General features: G+C 43.1%; 1 protein-coding gene across 2 annotated transcripts in view; it reads right to left on the bottom strand.

Moving 5' to 3' along the window:
- Fbxl2 (F-box and leucine-rich repeat protein 2) overlaps positions 1 to 22,344 on the bottom strand; it is a 73,185-nt gene that overhangs the window by 9,974 nt on the left and 40,867 nt on the right. For both annotated transcript variants that reach the window (XR_001175528.1, XM_013028475.1), the window contains exons 3-10: positions 13,992 to 14,046; positions 13,413 to 13,487; positions 6,502 to 6,596; positions 3,475 to 3,543; positions 3,279 to 3,374; positions 2,934 to 3,060; positions 2,738 to 2,812; positions 1,777 to 1,907 (exon numbers count right to left, since the gene is read on the bottom strand). Coding sequence is in view for 1 of the 2 variants with exons in the window: in XM_013028475.1 (XP_012883929.1) it covers positions 1,777 to 1,907; positions 2,738 to 2,812; positions 2,934 to 3,060; positions 3,279 to 3,374; positions 3,475 to 3,543; positions 6,502 to 6,596; positions 13,413 to 13,487; positions 13,992 to 14,046 (723 nt within the window). In the remaining variant the exon portion in view is untranslated. The remainder of the gene's footprint in view (positions 1 to 1,776; positions 1,908 to 2,737; positions 2,813 to 2,933; positions 3,061 to 3,278; positions 3,375 to 3,474; positions 3,544 to 6,501; positions 6,597 to 13,412; positions 13,488 to 13,991; positions 14,047 to 22,344) is intronic.

Here is a 22,344-nt window from a genome sequence, read left to right as displayed (position 1 = left end):
ACCTTTCTGACTTCACATTGCCATCCTTCAGGTCTCAGCTTCCAGAGTATCTAGGATTATGGGTATGAGCCATGAGCACCCAGAGAGTTGGGGTGTTTTTGGTTTTGGGTCGGGAGAGGTTTCTGGGATTAAATTGAGGGCCTCATGGGTGCAAAATGCACACTTTTCAACCACTGAGCAACTCCCAGCCTGATTAAGTTTGTTTTTGTTGTTTTGTTTTGTTGTCAGTGTGGGGCCTGAACTCTGAGCCTGGGTGAGGTCCCTCAGCTCTTCAGCTCAAGACAAGTGCTCTATCACTTGAGCCACAGCACCACTTCCAGTTTTCTGATGGTTAATTGAAGATAAAGAGTCTCACAGACGTTCCTGCCTGGGCTGGCTTTGAACCTCGATCCTCAGATCTCAACCTCCTAAGTAGCTAGGATTACAGGTGTGAGCCACCAGCACCTGGCTTCTGATAAGTTTTAACCACCCAGAAAATTCTACTAAGCAGAAATGTCAAAATTAGCCAGACCTTCTCTAACTCAACAGTAAGAAAATGGGCAAGAACAGAATACATGATTCTCAAAAGCTAAGTGACATGCCAGGCATGGTGGCTCATGCCTGTAATCCTAGCTACTTGGGAGACTGAGATTGAGGCCAATCCTGGCAAAAAAGTTCACCACACCTGATCTCAAGCAATAATATTGGCCAGAGTGGTCAGGAACATAGCTCAATGTTAGAGCACTTGTAAGTCCAAAATTTGGAGAGGGGAAAGGAGAGAGAAGGGAGAAAGGAAAGGAGAGCAAGAAGAAAGAGGGAAGCAAGAAGAGAAAGAGAGAAAGGAAGAAAGGAATGGAGGGAGGGATGGAGGGAGGGAAGGAAGTGAAAAGCCGGGCATGGTGGTGCACACCTGTCATCCCATCAAGAGAGGCATGGGAAGGAGGACGGCAGTCCAGGCCGGCCTTGGCAAAAGGCAGGATTCTCTTGGAAAACCACCAAAAGCAAAGGCGTCTGAGGTATGGCTCAAGCAGTGGCATAGGCTAGCAAGCACAGAGCCTTGAGTTCACACCCCAGGACTGCCAAAAGAAAAACAAGTGATAGAAGCATGAAAATGCATCTGTCTCATTGCTGTATACTTTTTTAAACAAGTATTTTTTTTTTCTGTCTCTTGTATAAGAGTTCTAAAACCAACTTCTGGAAGTTCAATTTTTCCCTTATTCATCATGAGGCCCAGAACAAATGGTGTAACTTCCCTCTGAACCTGTTTCTCCTCTACGCTCACAGCAGCACCTGCACAGAGCCATGAAGATTCAAAGGTAGCTCTGCATGCTTTTAATTTCATTACTATCATGAAACTTTTAATATTCACAAGAATCAGAAACCAGTGGGTGCTTATTAGCGTAAGCTTCGCCCTGTGGAGGACAGCGGTAACTGAGGAGTGACTGGGGGTCTCCCTCATTCCGTGCACTGGCAAGCAGGTGCAGAGGGATCCTTGGCCATCTGGACAAGGCCACCAGATGTCTCTGATGTGCACAGTGAGGCAGATCAGAGACAAATGCATGATTCCATCAGGAAATGACGCTTGAGATTCATCCTTACTACACATTGCCGCCTGTCCTGAATGCCCCTGGTTGAAGGTGTTCCTCACTGTTCACCCTCAAGACCTGACAATGCAAGTACTGCCTCCACACCCCACCTTCCACTTGCTGGCCAGTGTTCCACTTCCTACAAGAAGCTCTCTCAGTCAGCCCAGACAGGCTCTGGGCCCCAGGACAAAAAGCATGGTGGCATACTCACTGCAGTCTTGGGCAGTTCAACCCCAGGGCTGTGAGAGATGCATCGGTGAGGCTGCTGCAGCCCGAGAGGCAGAGGGCCTGCAGCTGGCGGCAGCCCCTGCATATCTGCACCACACCTTCGTCCGTGACGCGCTGGGAAGAGCAGCACAGGAAGGAAAGTGAGGGACACCAGCACTGAAGCAGGAGCAGCAGAGAAACAGGGTCCACTGCGGTGCACTGAGCTGGGTGGCTGGCTCCCAGCGCTTTAGCCTAATAACTTCAACAAAACAGGAGAAGCAGAGGGCAGGCAGGTACTTGCATTATCTCTACACTGCTTTCAAATGTTCTAGCACTACCTGTGAAAATTCCACTCCCCACCTGCAGCCATTAAAAAAATAAATCAAGCAAAGCTCATGATATTTCCTAGTTAGTTGACATTAATATTTGACTGTCTTCCACATTTGGCTGTCTTAGACATTCATCATAACATCATAGATGTGTTTATAATACTTTCTCAATGATTCAGAGAATAGGAAAATCTAATGTATCACGGAACTGATAAAATCCTTTAAATTGTAATTCAGCCATGAAGACTCAAAATGCCATCCTCACTGAAATATACTAATTCATGTAGGAATAAACATGCATATCTGAAGTGCACTATAGCCATCTGCCAGTGCTATCCTACATGTAATTCAAGGGTCCAGGCCCATGAAGTGGAGATTTAACCACATCATTTGTTTTATCTGCCACTATCAGGAGTTCACTCACTGAAAGCCAAATGTAAGAATTTTCCTCAAGATCTGTTCCCTTGAAAACCCAGCAACATGAGTCCTGCTGAGAATGCGACTTTGCCTATATGCTAGTGCCTTTGGTTTTTCAAGTCATTTTCAAAATTTGTTATTTCTTTTTTACCCAATGAGAAATTAAAGACATCAACTTATAAGTTAAAAACAGCTAGTGGGCAGGAAGCTGCTACTTACTGAGCAGGACTGCAAGTTCAGGCTCACAAGCTCATGGCAGTAGTTTTGAATGTGCTTCAGAGCTTCATCTTCTAACTGAGTGTACAGAGAAAACAAAAAAGGGATGCGATCCAGGTGAGAGAACAAGCCAGGAACCAAGAAAAGGCGGCAGGCAAGAAACACACCCCTCGGCCGGCCGGCCGCATGGACCCTCTACCTGTGTGCAGCCCCTTAGGAGCAGGGCTTTCAGGCCGCGGCACCCTCGCACCAATGTCTCGATGCCATCCTTCGTGATCTGATCGCACCAAGAGAGGTTCAGGTACTCCAGGTTTCGGCAGCCCTCGCTGAGAGAGCAAGGAACAAAAACAGCTCTGTCCAGCCTCTCCTGCAGACAGCTTATTACCAGCTTTGAAGTTAACAAGCGATAAAGGGAGGGAGACAACCCAGGACCTATCCTGGCTGCCTATTTCTTGTTCCAATAGGACCATCAGGAAAGCTTCAGACACACAGAATATCCTATGCGTTGAGTATTTTGCTGGTTGTAGACAACAGGCACTCTTACCTGATGCCCTTTAAGGAGCTGTTTGTAATGGATACGCAGGAGGTCAGATCCAGATGTTTCAGCTTAGAACAGAATCTGCTAAGGCTGTAACATGTGCTGAAACAAAGCAGACACACTAAAGACATTTTCAACCATGTTTCTCTCCTCTTGCTCTCCCCGTGGCCACCAAGTCCCCACAGTGATCCTAATTACTTACCTGTCCGTGATTTTCGTGCACCCGTTGAGGTTTAAATGTTCAATGTTTCGGCAGTTCTGGGCAAAGGTCCTAAAAACAAGAAAATGTCTTAAAACAGCCTGCAATCTGTTAGGCAGCCATTAGAGGGCACACGTAACCAGAGTTTCTCAAACTTTACTTGATGTGCTCACAACTCAGTTCTACTGGGTGCACATTGATGCAGAGTGGGGCCTGGTGACCTGTAGTTTTTATGAAGCTCTAGAGGGGGTAATGTATCTAATCTGGAAAGTAAAACTGCAGACTCGCCACTAGCCCTCTGTTAGCCACCCCTTGCTCAGTCAGTCATGAGGGATTGGAGGCTTGGCTCCCTGCTCCTTCTTACAGAAAATGGATTTGAAACAAAGCGGGAATTATACCATGTTGTCACTTGGTTACTTTAGGGCCTGTCTGGAGAAACCACCACTGGTCACTGAGAAGGCTCAGGAGTTTTAATATCAAGAACTCCATTTCCTAGCAAGTGATAAGGGGCAAATTTCTCAGTGATCTGTGGATGGTGCCAAGCCAGAAGCAGAAAACTAACTATCCCTGATGATGGTTTACTTAACGTTTAACATGTTCAACAAAGCCAGCTCAGGTCACCTGCATCATCCTGAAATGCAGCTTCAACAATGTCAGGATTCAGTCCTGACACCAAAACATGCTCCATGAGATTTTTTAAAAAGTGACAAACTGCACTGAAATTCATTTAAAAAAAAAAAACCAAAAACTTCTTATCTAACAGGTGATTGAGCGTGAATGATGAGCCATGGACTGGAGAAAGTATTTGTGAAGGACCTGTCTGGCAAAGGACTTGTATGTAGAACGTACTAAAACAAAAACTCTCAAAAGTCAATGAAAAGAATGTAATTAGAAAATGGGGCTGGGAATGTGGCTTAGTGGTAGGAGTGCTTGCCTAGCATGCATGAAGCCCTGGGTTTGATTCCTCAGTACAGAAAAAGCCAGAAGTGGAACTGTGGCTCAAATGGTAAAGTGCTAGCCTTGAGTGAAAGACTGGCAGAAAGAAAGACTGAAAGACAGAGACACAGAGACGGCGGGGGGGGGGGGGAGGAGGGAAGGAAGGAAAAAGAAAATGGGCAAATGGACTGGGCTACTGAAGATTGTGTCTATGACACTCTTATTTCCAATTAACCACAAGAAAACTACAAGTGGAACATTAGCTTTAAGCAAAAAGATCTCAGAGACAGTGCCCAGGCCCTGAGTTCAAGCCCCGTGAAAAAAAAGAAAAGAAAAAATAAAGAAAAGAGAAGAGAAGAGAAAATAGAGATGAAAAGGAAGGAAGGAGGGGAAGTAGAGAAAGAAGAAAAGAAAGAGAGGGAGTGAGAGGGGGAGAAGAAGGGAGGTGAGGAGAAGGGTGGGGAAGGAAGAGAAGGGGAGGGGAGGAGAAGGAGAGAAGAGGGAAGGGGAAGGGAGGGGAGGAGAGGAGAGGAGAGGAGGCAAGTGATCTGAAGACTATATAGAAAAAGTCTCAACAGATTAATCACTAGAGAGCTGCAAGTTAAAGTCACAGTGTGTTCCATTGTACACAATCAGAATTAATTGAACCTTAAAGGACTGAACATTCGAGAGATGGTCAGAATGAGCCAGAATCAAAACTATCACATAATACTGGTAGAAATTTAAAATGTATGGTCTCTTCAGAAAACAGTTACTTCAAAAAGAAAAGCATGGCAGCATACATCTGTAATTCCAGGACTTGGAGGCTGAGGCAGGAGGATCATACTTTAAGGCCAGCTTGAGATACAAAGAACCTGTCTCAAGGGGGGAGAAAAGCCTACTCATAAGGCTGAGAACTAAAGATCAAGGTTTAAAGCCAGCCTGAATCAAGAAATCCATGAGACTCTTACTTCCAATTAACCACCAAAAAGCCAGAAATGAAGTTATTGCTCAAGCAGTAGAGCGCCACCAACCTTGAGCAAAAAAGCTAAGGGACAGTGCCCAGACTCTGAGTTCAAGTCCTAATAGTAGCACAAAACTAAACATTAAACCTATACCTTCCAAATGGTCTAGACATTACACTGCTAGGGATTCATGAGAAGAAATGAAGAATGATTCACACACAGGCTAGTACCCATTCATAGCCACTCATTTTGTGCGTGTGTGACAGCCCAAAACTGGAAAGCATGCAAACATCCACGAACAGATAGTGAGTATGCACAGTGATGAGCTCCTTGCTTACGATCATTTAACTTAGTTAAATACACACTTAGGAGAAATCCTACTTGAAGGTTTTTTCCTGGGTTAGTGATATGCACGCAGTCTAAGGCTCTCTGTGACAGCAAGGCAGGGACAGCGGAGATTTTCGTATCATCAGAGAATTCCAGAGTAAACAACTGAAACCCCATTCTAGGGGATGACGCTGCTGAATATTTTGGTTACAGGAATCTTGTAAGTTGTATAAGAATCAATACCTTATTTGTATTAAATTATTTCTAATGAGAATCTACTCTGAAGAATGGTTTGATGACATTGCCAATTAACAATGGCTATCCAGCAGACATTTAGTTGGGAAGCTACATTGCTTATGATAAAGAAAAAAAGTGTAATAATCCATCATGAATAAGCAAAATTCTAACTACACTAAGGAAATTTTTGACAGAACATTTTTAAGTTAGTATAATTTATAAGAAGCAAGGGAGCTGAAAAGGAAAGCACAGCAGAAGAGAGGACAGTACTATGTGGTAATGTTGTAAGACAGCAGGCCTACCCCCAGGCATTTCCTGGGACCCCTGCAGCATGTCAGTCAAGCACTGCAATGGGTCCCTGATACTCAGAGCAGACTGACACTCAGCTGAGTGAAGCAACTGACCTAAGACCACATCTCTAACAACACTGGACTCACCTGTTATTCCAAAGTCATGGTCCTCTCATTCTGTAAATCCATAGAAAGAACTCCACATAAAAAAGCATGCAACATGCATGGTTTATTTTTGCTGAGAAAAACGCCAGCTACAAGCTGCCCTGCCAGTGTTCCCTGTGCATGTGACTCACTTCAAGGAGGCGTCCCCAACACCAATGCAGCCTCGCAGGCTGAGCTTCCTCAGGAATCCGCCACATCGCTTCGAGATGTTTTCCACCACACGACCCTTAAGGACAAAATTGGGGAAAGGTGTCACTTTTTCAGGCTGTATGTCTACTAGCAAAATGACCTGAAATATTCCGACACGACTTTGGTGCCCTCCTCCCACACATGTGTATGGCTAGTGCACAAAGGGGATGAAGCATGGAAGGCCTTCAGTTAAAGCCCTGAGTGTCCTCTGGAAAGGCTGCACACTGCTTCTGACACCCAGGTACTACATCAGGCCAAAGGCTTTGAAGGTCAGTGGTAAGACACTGTCACAGAGCACAGCAGTGCTACTTAAAAGTTATCCCACTTTGCTAAACATTACTCCTCCTAAAGCTGTGGAGACGTACTGTCAAAGCCCTTTGCCATCCTCCTTTGCAGTTCCCCATTGAGACAGCTTCCCTTGGAAAAGGCTCTGCCAACCACTGGCACAGAGATGACAGGAGACAACCATGCTAACACTTGCCGCTCCTGTGGACCACACTACACAACGCAGGAAAGAAGACTGTCCACAGACCAGTGTGTCCTTTTATAATCACAACCCTGGGACACAACCATCTAGTGCCAGCAGGGGAGCTGTAGCCCAGACCCTTCAGAACAAAGGGCAGGATCTCTCCCAGGAGAAAGAACTATGGCTGAGAATGTTGCTAAGGCAAAGGGAATAGAGATCAGTCATAAACAACAGCTATGACCCCTACCTCCTCAACAGAGGAGGGGTCATTTAAGCCAGGTGCTTGCAGCTCACACCTGTAATCCCAGGTACTCAGGAGGCTGAGATCTGAGGATCATGGTTCAAAGTCAGCCTGGGCAGGAAAGTCCATGACACTCTTATCTCCAAATAACCAAAAAGCTGGAAGTGGAGCTGTGGCTCAAGTAGTAGAACATTAGCCTTGAGCAAAAAAAAATGAAGGACAGTGCCCAACCCCTGAATTCAAGGCCCAGGACCCACAAAAGAAAAATGGGAAGCATTTTAGCAGGGGCCATGGTATGTGAAGTAGAGACAGGAGGCTTTATCTGAGTTTGAGGCCAGGCTGGACTAGCAAGATCCTGTCCCAAATGGCATTTTGCTTTGGAATATTATTCCTACTTTAAGACAGCAACACTGTGTGAGGCATGGAATCTCTCTGTATATCTCCCCCTTCCCACCTACAATGCCAGACCATTTCTAAAACCTACAGGGTCTCCCTGAGAGGGGAGCATGGGTCTTCCATGCTTGCAGGAAACACAGAGCAGCTGTGGAAGGCACATGAAACCATATTCTGGAAAAGGGCTGGGTGTGCTGAACACACACTGATGCCAGGGAAGTTGGCTAGTAAGAGAAACACACATTCTTAACTGGGAAGAGAGAAGAAGAGAAAGGCCCACATAGTCCAGCACCAGATATGCTTATGAAGACAATAAACTGAGGTGATGTTCAGTTCAAAAAGAAAAACAACATTGTACGGTGAGAGCTCATATACTGCTACCTGGCTAGTGTCCCAATTAAGCTCAAAATCCAAACTTTGACATACATTCTAGTCATTTATTGTATTTGCTTTAGGACTATTTGAATTCATTTTTCTGTAAGTGTATGCCAGTACTAGGGCCAGAACTTAGGGCCTGGGTGCTGTCACTTAACTTTTTTGCTCAAGGCTGGCACTTCTAGTTCTACGTCTAGCTTTGTAGTTGTTAGTTGGAGGTTAAGAATCTCACAAAATTTCCTGCCCTGGGTTGGCTCTGAATCAAGTTCTACAGATCTCAGCCACCTGAGTAGCAAGAATTATAGGCGTGAGCCATCAGCACCTGGCTGAATTCTTTTTTTTTTTTTTTTTTGGTGGGTCATGGGGTCTTCAACTCTGGGCCTGGGTGGGTCCCTCAGCTCTTCAGCTCAAAGAGAGCGCTATACCACTTGAGCAACAGTACCACTTCCAGTTTTCTGGTGGTTTACTGGAGATAAGAGTCTCACAGACTTTCCTGCCCAGGCTGGCTTTGAACTGTGATCCTTAGATCTCACCGTCCTGCACAGCTACAATTACAGGTGTGAGCCACCGGCGCCCAGTTGAATTTATTATTTTTAAGCAAAATTAAACAATCTAAAATAATTACCACTATGGTGGAAAGAACTCTGACTTGGAAATCTAGTACTTAAATACCTAATAAATACAAAAATCTTTACATAAATGTCAACAAATGAATACCTAGCATATTTTCCCCATTTCAAGGTAGTTACATTTATGTATACTTGCTATTCCTTTTTCTTTGGCATAAAAGTTCTTGTACTGGTATTAAAAAAATTAAAACCATAGTAATATGTTTGCAACTAAGAAAAAGAAGAACAAATCCTGTCTGAACATAATATTCAAGCTTATCTACTATATGGTAGTTGCAGATATATATTTTAGAATGAAGGGCTTTAGTGGGGGAAAAAAGACTTAAAATGGGCTAAAGAGAGCCTTGGGAGTGCTGGAGGAGTGCCTCAAGTGGTAGAGCACCATCCGCAAGAAAGCATGCCAAGGGAGAGCACAGAGAGGCCTGAGTTCAGGCCTTGGTAGTGATGGTAATAGAGGTAGAAGAGGTGGGGGTGGAAGGAAGAAGAAGAAGAGGAGGAGGTGGAAGAGAAGGAGGAGGAAGAGGAGGGAAGAAGGAAGAGAAGGAGGAGGGATGAGGGAAGAAGGAGGAGGGAGGAGGGCAGAGGGAGGAGGAAGTGGTGGTGGTAGTAACAGGAGGAGCAGGGGCAGTTTGGCAGATGCCATCTCAACAGAATCTTTTGGTCTATGCATGTCATTCTTAGCTATGGTTGGAAGTGTAAAAAAGGCAGATCTTGATCCAAGTGCATGCACAGACAGGAAGCAAAATCCTGTCTCAAAAATAACCAGTGGATGTTGAAAATGAACTATACAACATGTGGGTTGAGACAGGAGGGAAAAATGGGGAGAGAGCAAGGGAAGAGATGACATTGTCCAAAAAGAAATGTACTCTTTACCTGAATTATGTAAGTGTAACCCCTCTGCACATCACCTTTATAATAAAATTACAAAAATAAATGACCAGTGGAAAAATGGGCCAGAGACATGTTTCAACAGTAGAACACCTGCCTAGCAAGTATGAAGCCCTTGTTGAAACTCCAGTACTGCCGAAAAGAGAAAAAAAGCCTTGAAGTTAATGACTTTTAGATTAACATATCATTTGGTTTTTTTTGTTAACAACCAAGAAGACTGATGACAGATGTGCAACTTTTGAAGACTTACAAATTCCTGACCTCAGAGAAACCAGATATATTGAGGATAAAGCTGAAGAAAAGACTCCATGAGCCCTTGTCACTGCACATTTTATTCTGCCTTCTCCTGGAATCATACTAGTCATCAAGCACTATTAAAGGCACTCCTCTAGTAGGTGAGGGAGTTTGGTAAGTTACTCAACCTTTGTATACCTCGGCTTCTTCAATTTGTTGGTTCTGAGAAGATTCTATATTAATTTATACAAAGAACAGCGCTGGCACACAGTAAGTGGTGTTAGCATGTTCATGCTGACTCTCAGTTACCTTCTCTCTTCTTAGACTTTATTAATCCCATTCCTTTGAAAAGAAGGTCTTTCAGACCATTGGTTCAGCCATAGAATGCTTCCCAGGCTAACTAAGCACCCAGATGGACCTGTTTAAAGACTGTGAGGACCTTCAGCACCTGATTCAGAATTCAAACTGGAGTGATTGATATGCTATTCCCAAAGAGAAGCTAAACAAAATGAGACTATACTGAACCCTGAAGCCAGCTAATCCAGGTTGTGCATGGGATTGTTTAAACAACTAGCAAACTGTAAACTGGCCTCTCCTTTCATATATCCATTATAATGAATACAGAGCAGGTAGCTGGAAGCCAGCAGTCAGTTAAAGTTCTGCCATCAATTAATATATAAAATAGTGATTTTTGCATGAAATGTGGTTTTTTTGCCAGCCCTGGGATTTGAACTAGGGCCAGGGCCCTGTGTTTCACTGGAGCTGAGACAGCTCCACTTCTGGCTTTTTGATGGCTAACTGAAGGTAAGCAGTCCCAGGAACTTTCCTTGCTCAGCCTGGCTTCAAAAGTGATCTCAAGATCTCAGATCTTTGAGCAGCTAGGAGTATAGGCGTGAACCACTGGTGCCCATAGATCAAAATATTATTTTTGTGTCTGTACCAATCCTGGGACATGAACTCAGGGCCCCTCTCCCCTTTCAAAATGGTGAGAAAGAGAGAGAGAGAGAGTGTCCAGTCCTGGGGCTTGAACTTAGGACATGGGCATTGTCCCTGAGCTTTTTTTTGCTCAAGGCTAGCTCTCTACCACTTGAGCCACAGCACCACTTCTGGCTTTTTCTCTTTATGTGATACTAAACAATCAAACCCAGGGTTTCATGCATGCTAGGCAAGCACTCTACCACAAGCTACAATACCAGCCTCAAAATGGTATATTTTGAAATGTGTATTTTTTTGTACCAGTACTAGGGCTTGAACTCAGGGTCTGGGCACTGTCTCTGAGATCTTCTGCTCAAAGTTAGTGCTCTATCACTTGAGTTACAGCTCCACTTCTGTTCTTTTGGTGGGTTTTTTTTTGTGTTTTTTGTTGGTCATGGGGCTTGAACTCTGGGCCTGAGCACTGTTCCTCAGCTCTTCAGCTCAAGGCAAGCACTCTACCACTTGAGCTTCAGCACCACTTCCAGTTTTCTGGTGGTTTATTGGAGACAAGAGTTTCACAGACTTTCCTGCCTGGGCTGCCTTTGAACCGCGATCCTCAGATTTCAGCCTCCTGAGTAGCTAGGATTATAGGCAAGAGCCACCAGTGCCCGGTTTTGGGTGGTTATTTTGAAGTAAGAGTCTCACAGATATTTTCTGTACAGGCTGGCTTCGAACCACAATACTCTGATCTCAGCCTCCTGAGTAGCTAGGATTAGGATTATAGGCATAAACCACTGGCACACAGACAAAATAGTATTTTTAATATTTGAATTTGTTTTTCATATGCTTTCTGAAAGTCACATCCTTTGGGAAAAAAATCATCAAAACTGAGGAGACATTAAGCACCACAGAGAATTTTTTTGCTGTCAATTTTTTTGTCAGAATTATGAGCATTATGGCAGTTAGAAATAACATTTTTAGAATTTAACATTCTTTTCAAAATCCCTAAGTTTACCCAGTGAACAAAGACTTAAGGGATGATCAGTCTGCAGAGGAATTACTCTGATATGGGACACTGACAGGTCTGCATAGTGCAATTGCAAACACGGCCTCTTTTGTATTTATTTTTGGTGGTACTGGGCATTGAAGCTAACTCCTTATATATGCTAAGCAAGCACTCTGTCACTTGAGCCATGGCCCATCATATTGCTATTCAGTCTGGTAAAAGCATTATCAAGAGCACCTAATTCTGGGACCACAGCCTAAGGCAGGAACCAAAATTTGTCTTTCTAGAACATGCATGAATCCTCTATTTCCTGGAGCACCACACATGTGAGGAATAAAAGAATTCCAAATCAACTGTGGGAAAACCTGTTCGACACACATGCTAGAGGTGCTTGCTCTACTGGTTCTGAATGGGAGCAGTCTTTTAACCTAGAGGAGAGGTAAAGGGCCTCAATTCTGGTGGTCACTTGGAATGTCATAAAATTAAGTGGCAGGAAACTGCTTAGACTCTTATCATTTCCTTATCTAGTAGAATTAGAATGTAATTCCAAGAAGACTGGGTATGGTGATATACACTGCAATCCCAGCATTTGGGGAGGTTGAGGGAGATCCCGAGTTCAAGGCCAGGCCAGGCTACATAGCAATACCCTGTGTCCATTTCACTACTGTAACTGAGTTAGCTGTACTAAACATGAATAAGGTTATAAATAGCAGGTAATACTTCATTATCTCAAGACCCTTATATCAGCTCTAGACAATGCTCTTAATTACCCTTCTTCTCCCCTTGCTTTCTAGTTAGAAATTTGGCATTTAATATTAAATTAATTTATTATTTATTTATTAAATATTAAGTTATTTAAAATTTTCCTCATTAGTCAGGTTTCTATCTCTGAAATGGAAATATTTGAGAAAAGTATACTAGAATTCTGAAGTTCTAAAAGGCTTTAAAAATGTTTTTGGTGGTACTAGGGTTTGAATCAAGGCCTCACACTTGCTAGGCAGGTGCTCTACCACTTAAACCATAAACCTCCAGCTCTTTTTTTGCTTCAGTAGGGTCTCCAATTTTTGCTGGAAGCCAATCTCAACCTTATCTATGGCCTCTAGCTTAGTTGTGATGATAGGCACATATTGTTACAATCAGTTTACTGTTTGACCTGGGATCTCACCAACTTTTTGTCCAGGTTAGAATCAAACCACACACTCCCAATCTCCATCTTTTGAATAGCTGCATGCTGGCCCTTTGCATCTTTATTTTGCACATAATAAAACAGAAGCACTGCAAGACTACACAGCCCAAGTGGCCAAGCTGGGTGGCACTACATATCCAGCCTAACTCCAGGCCTGTGCTTCCACCTGCTCCATTCTTAATGCTGAATCCCAACTACTAGAGGATCTTTCAAATCAGTAAGTATTTGTCAGTTTCCTAAGATTAAAGGCCTAACACAGGTACTAATGGTACAGGTGTGAAGCTTTAAACAGATGAATGGTAAAATGTAAACAAGGGGACATGCAATCATATTGATTTTAAAAAAGTAAAACAAAAATACATGTAACATTTGTATGTAAATATTTTTCAGGCTTTTCTGTGTCCCACCTTGGCAATTTATTAAGTGTAAATGCAGCAAAATAAAATTTAGGTATGAGAGAGAAAAACATCTACTTTTCCCTTTACAAGTCTTTTGTTCCAGCCAAAGTTCTCTAACTTACCTCAACATCTGTCTGAAAGTTAAAGAGATCTATTCTTTGCCAGTTGCTTCCATCCAGGGCCAAGACATTCCAAGCCTAGGAGGTAGAGAAAAAAGAAGAGGGATAAGGATAAAACAGATACATAATAAGCCTGTTAAAGTCTTGACTCAACTTGTATTTCCAATTTTTTTTTATTTTAATTTTTTGCCAGTCCTGGGGCTTGAACTCAGGGCCTGGGCACTGTCCCTGAGCCTCTTTGTGCTCAAGGTTAGCGCTCTACCACTTGAGCCATAGTGACATTTCCAGTTTTTTCTGAGTAGTTTACTGGGGATAAGAGTCTCACGGATGGGTCTGCCCCTGCTGGCTTTGAACTGCAATCCCCAGATATCAGCCTCCTAAGTAGCTAGGATTACAGGTGAGAACTACCAGCACCTGGCTGGTATTGTTGATATATATCAAGTTAATAATCAAATGTACAAGTATGCCAACACTGCATTATATTCACTATGAAAGATGTTTTAATTTTAATAATTTACTAAACTAAAATTCATACTTAATCTAAAAAAAAACTGTATATTCATTGAAAACTCTAGTGAATACCTTGGAAATCTGTGCGCATCTGCACAAAGTTACTATGTCCAAGAAGGAAAAGATTCTAGAAACAAGGGAGAAAAAAAAAAAGAGATGATATTAACATTTCAGGATAACTTGAAAGATACAATCTAAAGCACCATATGTGTATGTAAGATTCCTCAATTTGAACACATAAGTGAACAATAATTTATATCACTACTGTGAAATAATAACTGCATGTTCACATGCCATTTTAGACACACTATGCAAATTCTCTTAAAACAGAACTTACTAAAATTTTATTCCCCTTCTTCTAAGAAATGGGAAAGAACAAGTAGATTCTCAAAGACTAGCTCCCGGGCATTGGGCCTGGGGGAACTAAGTCCTTCCTATGCTAATATCTCTAACATAGCGTGCACACTCCTCTTTTGGTTGTGGATACACCAACAGGCTCCGATGGGTTTTTTTGTTTTTTGTTTTTTTTTTTGTCGGTCGTGGGGCTTGAACTCTGGGCCTGGGCACTGTCCTTCAGCTCTTCAGCTCAAAGCAAGCGCTCTACCACTTGAGCTACAGCGCCACTTCCGGTTTTCTGGTGGTTTATTGGAGATAGGAGTCTCACAGTCTTTCCTGCCCGGGCTGGCTTTGAACCGTGATCCTCAGATCTCAGCCTCCAGAGTAGCTAGGATTACAGGCGTGAGCCACCAGCGCCCGGCTCAGGCTCAGATGTTTGAATCTTTTTTTGGGGGGGGTCCGGTCGTGGGGCCTGAACTCTGGGCCTGGGCGCTGTCCCTCAGCTCCTCAGCTTAAGGCTAGCACTCTACCACTTGAGCCACAGCGCCACTTCTGGCTTTTTTCTTATTGGTGCTGAGGAATCGAATCCAGGGCCTCATGCATGCAAGGCAAGCGCTCTACCACTGAGCCACCTTCCCAGCCTAGATGTTTGAATCTTAAGTAACATGGTTTATAAAGGCTGGACAAAGCTAGGTGCCAGTGGCTCACATCTGTAACCCTGCTACTTGGGAGGCTGAGATCTAAGGATTGTGGTTCAAAGCCAGCCAGGGCAGGAAAGTCCATGAGACTCAATAAACTACTGAAAAAAAAAAAGCATTAGTGCAGCTGTTGCTCAAGTGGTAGAGTACTAGCCTTGAGCAGAAAAAGCTCAGGGCCTAGGTCCTGAGTTCAAGTCCTAGGACTGTCAAAAAAGAAAAATGGCTGGAAGATACCCATGTGGTTGGATGTATTTGTTCACTGGTGAAGGAGAAGGAGAAGGAGGAGGAGGAGGAAGAAGAAGGAGAAGAAGGAGGAGGAAGGAGGAAGAAGGAGAAGAAGGAGGAAGAAGAAGGAGAAGGAGGAGGAAGGAGGAGGAAGAAGGAGAAGAAGGAGGAGGAAGGAGGAAGAAGGAGAAAAGGAGGAGGAGGAGGAGGAGGAAGAAGAATTATTCACCAGTTGGCTCAGTGTTTAAGTGACTGGTTTTCCTGACAAAAATTCAAGAAGTCAAACCATAAGATGAGAGCAAGGGAAGCAAGCAAGACGCTGCCTGTCACCAGTCAGGCTTCCTGCAGGGACCCGCAGCTGCCTCGGCCTGTGGGGCTGGGGGTGGGGCCAGCCTGTCACCTCAGGGCCGTCCAGCCACAGCAGAGAGTAAAGAGTGGCTCCTCTGTGAGCAAGCAGGTGGGTAAGGCCTGGGATCGCTCTGCCTCAATTCTGGTAGTCCTGGAAAGTAAATGAAAGGCTGTGCCTGCAAGTGGAAGTGGGAGGAGGGTGACATGGCTATCAGCCTCCTAGAAAGTTCCTTGGAGTTCTTCAAAGTAACTATCAGTGGTGAGCTAGGGGTTCCTGGGCTGGGTGTCGCAGAAGTGGGTGCTTCAACGTGTTCCCTTAAGTGGTATCATGGGACCAGAGACTGAGCAGGTGGCACTTTCCCCCATTGGATCCTGTGGACAGCAGGGGACAGAAGTACTACAAGGGCTATGATTGCCTGAGAAAGGTTAGTGGACCGTAGTGCAGAAAAGCTGGTGGCTGAGATACATGTGCTTATATAAACATTAAACACTGCATGCCTACACTGCCTCTATAGGAACACATCTTTTCTTTTTTTCTTTTTTTCTTTTTTTTGTTGGTCATGGGATTTGAACTCTGGGCCTGGGCACTGTCCCTCAGCTCTTCAGCTCAAGGTGAGCACTCTACCACTTGAGCCACAGTACCACTTCAGGTTTTCTGGTGGTTTATTGGAGATAAAAGTCTCATGGACTTTCCTGCCTGGGCTGGCTTTGAACCACAATCCTCAGATCTCAGCCTCCTGAGTAGCTAGGATTACAGACGTGAGCCACGGGCGCCTGGCTAGGAACACATCTTTTCTAACACATTGCTCTGCTGCCCCACAGGCTGTCTTCCATTCCCTGCCATATGCCTGTTCCTCAAGCAGCAATAGCTGCGTGCCTGTTCCTCAACAAAGCATGAAAACAAGGCAGGTACAGAAAATCACATTTCATTATGGGGTTGAGTTCTAACACGTAAGATAAAGGTAGAAGGAGTTCCTAAATTTCCCTGGAAAATCCCTTGTGCCTCCCTGGAGAAAGCCAAATTCCCCCAGTTTGCAGTAACAACCATGTTGGGAAGAAGTTACTGACTATAAAGTATGTACCAGTACCAGTCTGCAGAACAAATGTGCCCATCAGGTATATGCTACTAGTATCTCCATTTTACAGACAGACATGGAGCCTAGAGAGGTTAAGTTACCTGCCCAAGACACACAGATAGTAAGAGCAGAGCTAGGATTTGAACCCTACATAGTCTGGAGGGCTCAAGAGCCCAAGCCATTATCACTGCATACGCACACTTGCACTAGATGTTCTCTGTCATCACAAGGTAAAGCAGTTCTAATGTACCGTGCATGTGGCTGGGGAAAAAAAAACCTCCTGATAGGTGAAGCATGACACTCGCATACCAAGACACACTAGAACCAGCAGGTAGGACAAAGTCTCATTGATCATCCCAGGCTTACCACTCAATTTTATGGGCACTTCATGAACATATATGCTGCTTGAGGTGTTTTTACTACTATGGTATGGCCCTCCACCCCGTGAATGTAATTTGCATTTTCACAAATAGGCATGACACTTCGAACTGCCAAACTGCAGCCTAGGCAAATCTCTTGATTCTTTATGAATGCTCTGAAGGATAAAGCCTGGATTACTAGCTACTGAAGGAGTGAGAATTATACTCTTCTGTGTACAAGGCAGCAGGGTTTAACTATGCACGGGGAGCATATGGTTAGATGTACTTCCAGACTATACATTCTCCATTAGTCCATTTGGCCACTTTTGCACAAATGGGTCCTGTTTAATTATGAAGCTTTACAGTACGTTTCAAAATCTGGTCATGTAAAACCCTTCAAATTCATTGATGATGAATGAATTTTCATTTAGGATGTAGAACATACATATCAGTTTTCACAGAAAAACTTTCTGAAACTTTTACTGGGATTACACTGAACTTACAGAAAATGTAGGGAGAATTGAAATTTTTCACAATGTTAAATTTTCAATCTAGAAATAATATATTCTGTTTATCCAGTTAATTTCCTCACAGTATTTCTGTAGTTTTTCACATAGGTACCTTGCTTATTTTAGATAGTCTTCTGTATTTCATGTTGTTACTATGGAGTATTTTAAATGTTATTTTCTAATTATGGTAGTATAACCTATCTATACATTGATTTTGTATCTAGCAACATTTCTCATCTAGTCAATTTTCTATTTATAAAATAATTTTGTAAATGACAATTTTCTTCCAACAATTATGCTTTTTATTTTTTTTCTTGCAGTAGTGATAAACAGAACTGGTAATAAAAGTCATCTGTATGATTTCCACCATGGAGAAACACCCATCACTCTTCAATTACTGACTTCATTTGCTATAGGTAGTCTTCCTGTCTTTGCAATTATTTTATGTTGTTACACCCCATAAAACAACTCCGTTTTAGCCGGGCGCCCGTGGCTCTCGCCTGTAATCCTAGCTACTCAGGAGGCTGAGATCTGAGAATCGCGGTTCAAAGTCAGCCTGGGCAGGAAAGACTGTGAGACTCTTATCTCCAATAAACCACTAGAAAACCGGAAGTGGCGCTGTAGCTCAAGTGGTAGAGCGCTTGCCTTGAGCTGAAAGAGCTGAGGGACAGCGCCCAGGCCCAGAGTTCAAGCCCCATGACCGACGAAAAAAAAAAAAACAACTCTGTTTTGTTATGCATGATTTTTAACACCCTTATAACACCCTTTAACATAACCTTACACTTTAAATTTTTGTTGAAAATAAGAACAGGTAGTATAGTCACCATATATGTTCCTCCCAATTCCCTTATTTTCAGTATGGCCCATCTGTTTGAATGAACCATTACTGATATGGTAACTAAAGTCCATAGTTTACAAAGTTCATGTTCTCTATTGTAAAGATTTATGCATCTTGCAAATGAATAATGTCATATGTCCAGCATTTCATTCAGTATGACATGTGTGAGTGTACTATCCTAAGAACCTATGCTGAAACATTGCTTAATGGTAGAACCTAGAACAATGAAAATCAGAAAATTGCAGAAATTACACTTGAATTTTTTTAGAGGTTCCAAGTATCTCTTCAAATTTCTAATCTCTTCACTTATTCTAACAACCATCTTCTGTAAATTCTCTCATGTTATCTGTAAGAGCTGATTTGTTATGGTTGTTGTTTATGCCCGGGCTAGTGCTTGAACTCAGGGCCTGGGTGCTGTCCCTGAGCTTTTGTGCTCAAAGCTGAGACTCTACCACTTGAGTCACATCTCCACTTCCAATGTTTTTGGTAGTTAATTGGAGATAAGAGTCTCACAGACTTTGCTGCTAGGCTGGAACCAGGATCCTCAGATCTCAGCCTCTTAAGTAGCTAAGCTTACAGGTGTGAAGAACCACTGGCTCCTAGCTTATAAGACCTGATTTAGTGCTCATATATCAACTCCAATAACAAGGTCATCAAAAATTCTGCTTAGCAGGCACCCATGGCTCACACCTGTAATCCTTGCTACTCAGGAGGCTGAGATCTGAGGATCGTGGTTCAAACCTAGCCGGGGCAGGAAAGTCCATGAGTCTCTTATCTCCAATAAACCACCAGAAAACCGGAAGTGGTGCTGTGGCTCAAGTGGTAGAGCGCTCGCCTTGAGCTAAAGAACTCAGGGACAGTGCCCAGGCCCAGAGTTCAAGCCCCACGACCAACCAAAAAAAAAAAAATTCTGCTTATACTGACTATATTCTCATTTGTGCTCCTTTGAGTGTTTCATAATGTTAGACTGAATAGTGAAAAATGTGGAATAATTTTATCATAGCTTATTACTTCTAAGAGAGTATAAGCCCTTCCCATTGAAGGTTAGTGTCTGCTCATTCATAATCCTTCTAGAGTTGAGCTGCACTGGAGCTGGATCACAGTTTAAAATACACTTGGGGGAACAGTTCTAACACTTCCAGCCTTTTTTGCACTGGTTATTTTTATTTATTTTGGTAATCTAAGAGCTTGAACTCTGGGCCTGGGAGCTGTCTCTGAGCTTTTTTGTGCTTAAGGCTTAGCACTCTACTACTTGAGCCATACATTTCCAGTTATGATTATGGGTTTTTTTTTGTATTTTTTATGGTTAATTGAAGAGTCTCATGGACTTTACTGCCTGGGCTGGCTTCAAGCCACAATCCTCAGATCTCAGCCTCCTGAAGTAGTGAGGATTACAGGTATGAACCACTGGCACCTGACTACGCTGGTTACTTTTGAAGATAGGATCTCGCTTTTTGCCTGGGCCAGCCTGGACTGTGATCCCACTGTAACTGGATAATGGGTATTTTACCTTTTTATTATAATTATAAATAAAATATGCACACTTTTTGTCAATTACAACAATTAAAAGGACATTAGTCTTTTGAGAATACAAATACTTTTACCAAAAAGCATTAGCCTGCCTTGTTTCTATGTTTCAGAATTAAGGTTCACTACACAGTGAGTGGGGGTGTGGCTTAGTAGAATATGTGCCTTGCCTGTGTAAGACCCTACGTTCCATCTCTAGAACTATAAGTCATAATAGGTGTTTTACCTATTATAGTTAAATAAGTGTGGATTTGGGGATGTCAAGAAAATCACTAAACAGCAATAAATGTTTAGAGAGAAAAATGAGCTTTAAACAGGCCTTAATTCAAATGTACACAGACCTTTGAAGTCCAAATATCGTGTTCTGGCCAGCTATGGGATCATGAGGAAGTCATTTGACCATTGAGCCTTATGGTTTTTCATCTACAAAGTAGAGATGAAAGCAGGATGCTGAGAGCTCAACTCTGTAATCCTAAATTTCTAAAAAAGGCTAGAGTATTCTGGGCTATATAAATTGTTTTTCTTTCTTAATTGCTCTACTGGGGTTTGCACTTAGGACCTTGTGTTCTACTACCTTAATTAGGCCTCCAGCCCTTTTATATTATTATTTTGTCTTTGTAATAAGGTCTCAATATCTTTGCCTTGGCTAGCCTTGAGTTAATGAGGCAGGAGTCCCTATACCTCCCAAGTAGCTGGGATTACAGGCATGTACCACCATATCTGGCTATAAACTCTCAAAACCACCACCTTTTAGGCCAGGACACCACATTTAGAAAGCTGTTGGAAGTGGAATTAAAAGTAAAGCAATAGGGCTGGGAAGGTGGCTCAGTGGTAAAGTGCTTGCCTTGCATGCATGAGGCTCTGGGTTCGATTCCTCAGCACCACATAAGCAAAAAGAAAAAAAGCCGGAAGTGGCGCTGTGGCTCAAATGGTAGAGCGCTAGCCTGGAGCTGAAGAGCTGAGGGACAGTGCCCAGGCCCAGAGTTCAGGTCCCACCACTGGACCAAAAAAAAAAAAAGTAAAGCAAAGGCCTGCTGCTAGTGGCTCACATATGTTGTCTCAGCTACTCAGAAGGCTATGATCTGAGGATCTAGGTTCAAGGCTAACCTGCATAGACAAATTCAAGACACTAATTTTCAATTAATCACCAAAAAGACAGAACTGGAGGCATGGGTTATTTGGTAAAGTTTATTCTTTGAATCTTTGAGTTTTGAGTTCAAACCCCAGTTATCACCAAAAGGAAAAAAAAAAAAGGAAATTTCATTGGTAACTATACTGTTAACTAAACTACAGGTCTTATTCAAAGTCTACTACTATCCCCACTGAAGCAGAAGAAAATGTCTGACCCATGATCAATCCAGATCATATACTGCATTTGGCTATCATGTGTTTGCTCCAGTCCTCTGAAACTTGAACTTTATGTCTTCAGCTTTACATTTCATGATTTCAAGTTTTCTTAAGCATGTAGGCCAGTTACTTATAAAGTATTCCTATGTCTGTCTGATGTTTCCTCATGAACAAAATCAATGCTAGCATTATCCCCACCTCTGGTCCTCAGCTCCAACCAGACCTGAGCTCCTCCCTGCCGTAGAGTTCCCACCATACAGCTGGCCCTCGCTCTTTTCCCCTCCACCTACCTGTGCACGCCACTTGCCCCAGAGCCACCTGCCAGGATGGAGGCAGATGCCATGCTGCTGCCTCTGCAGGGGGATATATGGCCCCTCTAATAAACCTTATAATAATCTTTCTCCTGTGCCTGCCTACCTCTGCATGGTCTTCTGGGATGGTCATGTTGGATCCTAACAATAAGGATATAAATTCTATCAGAACTGACACAGGAGTGATACGGGGCTTTTCTTGGTATATCTCATCAGGAAGCCTGTGGTACTCACCTGTCTGATTTCTGGTGATGCCTACAAGTCATCTACTTAAGATGCTCTGCCCGACTGCTTTGTTATAATTTTGTGTGTGTGTGTGCCAGTCATGGGCTTCAGCTCGGGGCTTGGGTACTATCCCTGAGCTTCTTTTTGCTCAAGGCTAGTACTCTACCACTTGAGCCACAGCGCCACTTGTGGCTTTTTCTGTTTATATGGTACTGAGGAATGGAACCTAGGGCTTCATGCATGCTAGGCAAGCACTCTACCACTAAGCCACATTCCCAGCCTTCATTTACTATTTTTATCTTGGAAATTAGTTTGTATCTTGTGGGAAGATTATTTGAAACTATATAAATTCTGTTTTTCACCCTACATTTGTATATCTCATTACTTCTAAAATTGGTAAAAAGAAAAAGAATCAGGCATTTAACCTTGCATTTATTTAAAAAAAAAAAAAAAGCTAGGTGCCGGTAGCTCATGCCTATAATCCTAGCTGCTCAGGAGCCTCAGATCTGAGGATCATAGTTCAAAGCCAGCCAGGGCAAGAAAGTTTGTGAGACTCTTTTTTTTTTGGGGGGGGGGTTCTGGTCCTGGGGCCTGAACTCTGGGCCTGGGTGCTGTCCCTCAGCTCT

The sequence above is a fragment of the Dipodomys ordii genome, unplaced genomic scaffold (assembly GCF_000151885.1).
Source record: "Dipodomys ordii isolate 6190 unplaced genomic scaffold, Dord_2.0 Scaffold110, whole genome shotgun sequence".
Lineage (NCBI taxonomy): Eukaryota > Metazoa > Chordata > Mammalia > Rodentia > Heteromyidae > Dipodomys > Dipodomys ordii.
The sequence above is the reverse complement of the archived record's forward strand: the minus strand, read 5'-3'. Positions and strand labels throughout refer to the sequence as shown.